The sequence below is a fragment of the Cannabis sativa genome, chromosome 6 (assembly GCF_029168945.1).
Source record: "Cannabis sativa cultivar Pink pepper isolate KNU-18-1 chromosome 6, ASM2916894v1, whole genome shotgun sequence".
Lineage (NCBI taxonomy): Eukaryota > Viridiplantae > Streptophyta > Magnoliopsida > Rosales > Cannabaceae > Cannabis > Cannabis sativa.
This window is the reverse complement of record NC_083606.1, coordinates 58,779,304-58,785,455: the sequence shown is the minus strand read 5'-3', so window position 1 is coordinate 58,785,455 and position 6,152 is coordinate 58,779,304. Positions and strand designations below refer to the sequence as shown.

General features: G+C 34.0%; 1 protein-coding gene across 1 annotated transcript; it reads right to left on the bottom strand.

Annotated features, from left to right (window-relative positions):
• Nucleotides 1-2,260: 2,260 nt before the first annotated feature.
• On the bottom strand, nt 2,261-4,071 carry LOC115725775 (small ribosomal subunit protein uS4y). Its single transcript, XM_030655385.2, has 3 exons — nt 3,907-4,071; nt 3,387-3,768; nt 2,261-2,661 (listed from the first exon to the last, which is right to left on the bottom strand). Exons 1-3 carry the CDS (start codon nt 3,932-3,934, stop codon nt 2,478-2,480), a joined length of 594 nt encoding a protein of 197 aa, XP_030511245.1. The 5' UTR covers nt 3,935-4,071; the 3' UTR covers nt 2,261-2,477.
• Between the last annotated feature and the right edge of the window lie 2,081 nt (nt 4,072-6,152).

Below are 6,152 nucleotides of genomic sequence, written 5' to 3'. Positions count from 1 at the left end.
GAAAGATTGGATGTGTTCAACCCGAAATTGCTAATATAATAGACATTAAAGAAGCATTGAGTTGGATTGCAAATCATTCGTGGGATAGAGTCATGTTGAAAACAGATAGCTTGGTGTGTGTCCAAGCGATTCAGAGCGATATTTTATGCCTTCACAATTTGTGTTTTGTAAAACGATCTGCTAATAAGTTGGCTCATTGCTTGGCAAGAGACTCTTGTTTCTCTACAGGTCGTGTGCTTCAGTTGGAGGATTGTTCCTCTGAAGTGCGTTCTATTGTTTTGAAGGAATTTATTAATTAATAGATCTTATGATTTTCATTCAAAAAAAAAATAATAATAAAATTGTGTAAAAACTAATAAATCATAATAATTAGTGGCACTATAGTAAATAAAAAAAATAAATTTAACATGGGTTAAATTTGACATAGTATCATATTTTGTGGTAAATTTAACACAACTTTTAACATGTGCTAAATTTGACAGAATTTAAAACACCATTGGAATAATATTTTTTTCTGAAATAATATGTGAAAATATAAGTAGCATTTGGTAATACCTTTTTAATCAGTTTTCTATTTTTAAAATTGAAAAAGTAAAAATATTTTAAAACTGTTTTTACTTTTTAATTTTTTTAATTGAGAATCAAAATTTTAAAAACAAAAATAAAGTCACTTTCAATATTTTTTTAAACAATTTTTTTTTCTTAATCAATATTTTGAACTTCGATCAGACCCGGACCCAAATCCCCCCACGGCCTCTGACCTGAACCCAGCCTCTGACCTGAGCCCGAATCCGACCCCAAACCTAGACCCGACGTAAATAAAATCAAAAAATAAAAATAAAAATGAACTTTACATAACACACTTTTGTTTTCTGTTTTTAAAATTGAAAAATAAAAGTGGTTACAGATGTCAATTTTGTTTTTCAAAAACAAAAATTTTACTTTCATTTTGTGATTAAAAAATTAAAAAACAAAAGTGTTACCAAACGACACCATAATTTATCAATCAAACTTGTTGTGAATAGTTTGAAAGAAATTTTTGTGAGGTACACGACTTGGTAACTAAGAGTAGCTCCAAGGAGCCACTAAAACAGCATTATTGGTGTGATTAATGCTCCAAGGACACACCAAACTTTGCACCATTATCAAGTTTTTTCTACCGTGCACAGCAGTTACGGTATTTATATATATATTTAATTAATATTTATATTATTATATTTATGAAATTAAAAATTTATTTTAGAAAATTCTATAATACATTTTTCTAAAAGTGATGTACTCCTATTTGTTTCGATACCTAACATATTTTTTTAGTTATTTTTTATATAGTCGTGTATATTATAGTTATTTAAGACATTCTACAAAACTTTAAAAAAATTAGAAAAATTTAACTTATTGAAAATTATTAGTTAAATATAACAATTGTGGTGATTTTTGTTAATTAATATGATATATTTTTTGTTTTATATTATAAGAAAATTAATATAATAATAAAAAAATATTTTTTTAGTGTAATTTTTGGTGTTTTAGTTGGAGTTGAAATATTTTTTGACACCAAATTTGGTGTCTTTGGAGATGCTCTAATAACAGTAGTTTGAAACCAAAAATCCTAAATAAGCGTCAATAAATGGTGGCTTCTTCTTTTGACAAGCTGAGGCGTGCTCTTGAAATTACTGACTGCAACATTAGGTGGATTCCTAGGGAATCTTACAATGCTGCACATATTTCAGCTAAACTGGAGTTTAGGCAATGAACGTAATGGTTTTTCAAACTTTTGGAGGTTATTCACCACCATCTTTTCTAATTAATGAAGTTCTTTTGAGGTTTTTCAAGAAAAAAAATGGTGGCAGTCCTTAGGGTTTATGTTGTCTTCGCCTTCAGCCTCGTCTAAGTATTTCATAAGGATAACTTTGAAAAATAACACAAACCCATCCATTTCATTAGGTATTTTCTCATCAATATTAAATAATAATAAATCTAAACCAAATTTTACCAAGAAAAACAAGAGCGTGATAAGAATAGTAAGAATTATAATACAATAAAAAAATAAAGATGTTAACTAGGAAAGAAAATCTAAGCAAAAAGACATAGTGTGATGAAGTAACTCCATTTGGTGTACTATTTGCTTTACTTATTTGGTAACATCTTTGGTAAACCAAATAATAAGGCGATTCATAATAAAGCAGTAATAATATTTCAGTCACCTAGGCAGTGAATCCCAACTAAACCACCAAACACATCAATATTACCCAGGGAAAAATTAAAGGGAAATAGTGTCTCATCTTGATATAATAATAAGCCATCTCGTTATATAATTTCAAACCAAATAAAAACAGATCAGATTTAGAGCATAGCAAGCAAAACTTCCTATGATTATAACATATTGATATTCCAAGGTGGAGTTGACAAAAACCACAAAATCTAACAGAGAAAGAAATTCCTGGACAAAAAAGACTCACTTAGGACCCCTATGATCTTCATTCTTCGTCTTCTTCATCTCCATCTCCACCTGAAGCCTTCTTGGCAGCTGCCTTTTGGTTCTTTCGCTTCACACGGCCAGGGCGACCACCTCCGAAGGGACTTGTGAGGGAGAAATCAATGTGCTTCTGAGAGTCAACCCTCACCATGAATGAGGGGATGTTGACTACCTGCCTTCCAACTCTGAGAAAAAACAATGCTAGCTAATTTACAAATGTGCACATAACGATAAAAACAAATTAAGTAATACAGGTGTAAAACCAACCAATTGGGACACAAGTAATTAAAGTTACTTGTCGAAAATAAAATTTCACAAAGCATTCTACTGAGATGAAATCAAACAATAAAGAATGCTGTGACATAAAGCCAAACTCAATATAGGTGAAAACAAACTCAATATACAACCCATCTTAGTGGTAATGCGAAATGATACCTTCAACTAATAAACTCTAACGGAATTGGCAAGATATTTAGATGAATTAATGCAATACAAAAGCAAACTTATACATTTTTGCAAGCAAAAGATACTAGAACGTCTACTCATTCTCCATGAACCTAGCTTCACTTTGCAACACATGACAGATAATGGGAGCCATAAGTTACACAGAAATTGATCAAAACAACAAAAGAGGGGCACACATGACCTTTACATTTCAGCAAACTACTGAAAATTGTGAGCATACATGGACGATCATGATGATGATATTAACCTAAATTTAACCAAAATTTGAACTCAAACAAGCATAAAAGACTAGGTTAAGACGTTGGAGTTCAGTTATACATTGATACACTATCTAAATTTAGGTTCAAAAAAAAAAAACTTAGAGATAATTCTAACAAAAAAGGTAAAGATTCGTATTTAAATCCGAGGTTAATAGATGACAACATGAAGAGGTTAAATTTAATACCTAATGTGCCTTTGCCTGATAAGAACTCGAGCATGGTGGATTGACTTAGCCATACCGGACTTGAAGACAAGGGTCTGAAGACGACGCTCCAAAAAGTTCTCGACAGTTAGAGCAAGAACGTAATCGAGCTTGTTCTGGCTCTCATCCAACAATCCGTATCTGTTCATCCTCCTCAGAAGGGCCTCTCCCTCAAAAATCCGACGTGGGTTTTTCTCGTCGAGGGTCAGAAGCATTCTAGCGTTGTTACGGATTCGGCTCAGCACATACTGAACCCTCCACAACTCTCTCTTACACCGGAGACCATACTCTCCGACGAGCTTCAACTCAGCGTCCAAACGCTCCTTCTCGTACGGACGTCTAGGCTTCTTGAAGGTTTTACCATCTACACAACACAAATCAAATTAAGGAAATCTTCTTCTCCTATAATTTTATCGATCAATGTAGATCAAACCAATAAATTAAATCCAAATCAAATGAATCAGAGAAAAACTATAATCGCAGAAGAAGAAGAAATACTTACAATTCCGGTAAAAATTGACATGCACCATGGTTGTTGGCCTGAGGTGAGGTGCCCTTCTGGGTTCTCAACCTTCAGTCTCAGGAAGCCGTTTTGATGGTTTGAGTAAGCTAAACCCTAAACCTAATGGTTCTCTTATATCCCATCTCCAAATATAAGCCCAATATACCCATAAGTAGAAAAATGGCATTTGTAAAAAATAAAATACCCAAAAAATATGGTATTTTTAAAACATCTTTGATAAATGTAATTATTATTTTTTTTTTTTCTTAAAAGTTTTCCAGTCCCATCTGTTAATTATATTTTTATAGGTTTTCTTTTCTACATATATTTTAAAATTATTTAAAATCAATCGATGAGTCTATAATATCTAAACACTAGATTTGGTATTTTTAAAACGTCTTTGATAAATGTAATTTTTTTTCTTAAGCTTTTTCAGTGCCATCTTTTACATATATATGTTTTTATGCGTTTTTTTTCCACGTATATTTCTAAATTATTTATAATCAATCAATCTAAATATTTATTTATAGAATAAATACTATTTTGGACACTAAATCAGCCTGAATCACGAGTATACATGAACTCCTGGGACTTGGCTGGCTCGATTGTAAGCGAGTTTGAGGACTTCTTCTTGTTCGCAGTAGTTTTGGTCCTCTTAGGTTCTTTGGTAGAACCTGAGGCCTCACCAGTTTGAGTAACTCTCTTCTTAGACTTCTTGTCGACCGAGGGAGGACTCTTAAACACATTCTCCAAATCTATATCCATATCTGTGAGCCAAGAGGAGTTCATTAACACTTAAACAAAATAAATAAGTAAAAATAGGAAAAAACTCCCATTTAAGAAGGTTACCATAATCTTTAGAAGATGACGAGGGAGGACTATAATATTCACTAAACTCCTTAGATCCTATGATCATAAATATATCATAAAAGTTTAGTGGATCTAAATCCCAGCTTAAATCTATGTGACCCGCTCTATCCAACATAGTCCCATACTACTCGGCAATCCCATAGTAAGAACTAGTGCAGCTAATTTGAACATTGAACTCTGGGTACCAACTATCAAACCTATGTGCTATGCGCTCTATGAGAAAGGGGTTCCAAGTATAAAAATTGTACTGACTATTGCTGAAAGACACTAATTGTTACGCTTAGCCGTAAACACTATGGGTGACCATCCACATTGATGACCTCAGGATGCTTCTTCTTCAGCTTCCCGAGGGACTGTATTTTGGAGATAATGTGTCCGAGCTGCATAGTCCTGAGTTTCCTCATCACTTGGGACCAGAACCTACTGCCACAACGCATACTTGGGATATTTATAATCACTCGTATACTCGTGTTGAGCGAGGAGGCTCACGGATCTCAGGTTGGCCTCGTTCAAAAGAAACTCGGCTGATCGGAGACCAAAGGGAAGACCCAGCAAGAGCCTGCATTGCTCGGCCATCTTGGGAGTAGGAGTTGGTCTTTACGAGACCGCTGTCAAAAGATAATACTACAAGTCAGCGAGGCCAAAATTAAAGACATGGAATAACTAAACCCAAGTTTGGTGCAGATTTACTTAGGTATTATACGAAAGGTGGTTGTATTGATTGGGGAGAGGCCAGTTGTCCAGAAGAAGTCTTCTTTGAAAGGAGTCTTATTTGGTAACCCAACGATAATCTTACGATCACCTGTGTGAGTCCCGAGATAGTAAAAGCTTCCTGCATCATTCTTCCTCGCAGGGACTGCCTTGACCGAGTAGAAATAGAATATTTCAAGGGGAGTGGGACACTCCCATCCTAAAATTTTGTACAAAACCCTTAAGCTTGCCAGGATTTTGTAGGAAATAGTGTTGGAATTATTTTACCAGGATCTTAGATTTACTAACAAGTATGTTATTTAACATCCTAAATATGAACTTCTAAAATGATATGAAATAAAACATATAAAGTATAAGAAACCTTACAGTGGTTGCAGCAGAATATAATGTCTCATTCCACTCAGATCTCTAACCCTTGTATCCTTTCTGTAGCAGAGTATCACCAAGATCTGAGCCCGAATGTCTTTCTCTTGAATCTGGATTCTTCACAGTCTTACACACTATGATTGAGATACCACTTGATGTGTGTGGGCACTCACTCACTCACTATAGGACTTCGGTTTTCAAAAGAGAGGAAGAGAGAGAAGGTGGCGGCTAGGTATAGGAAGAAAGCTTTGAGTTTTTCTCTGAAGGAATGAGATGCATCATCTTTTTCCTGAAGCCAT

Bases quoted from the DNA above. Each gene is read 5' to 3' on its own strand.
- LOC115725775 (XM_030655385.2), bottom strand. From the start codon at position 3,934: ATGGTGCATGTCAATTTTTACCGGAATT. The intron at 3,769-3,906 runs GTAAGTATTTCT...TGTGTTGTGTAG, and splicing joins TGTCAATTTTTACCGGAATT to ATGGTAAAACCTTCAAGAAG. The intron at 2,662-3,386 runs GTATTAAATTTA...GTTTTTTCTCAG, and splicing joins ATCAGGCAAAGGCACATTAG to AGTTGGAAGGCAGGTAGTCA.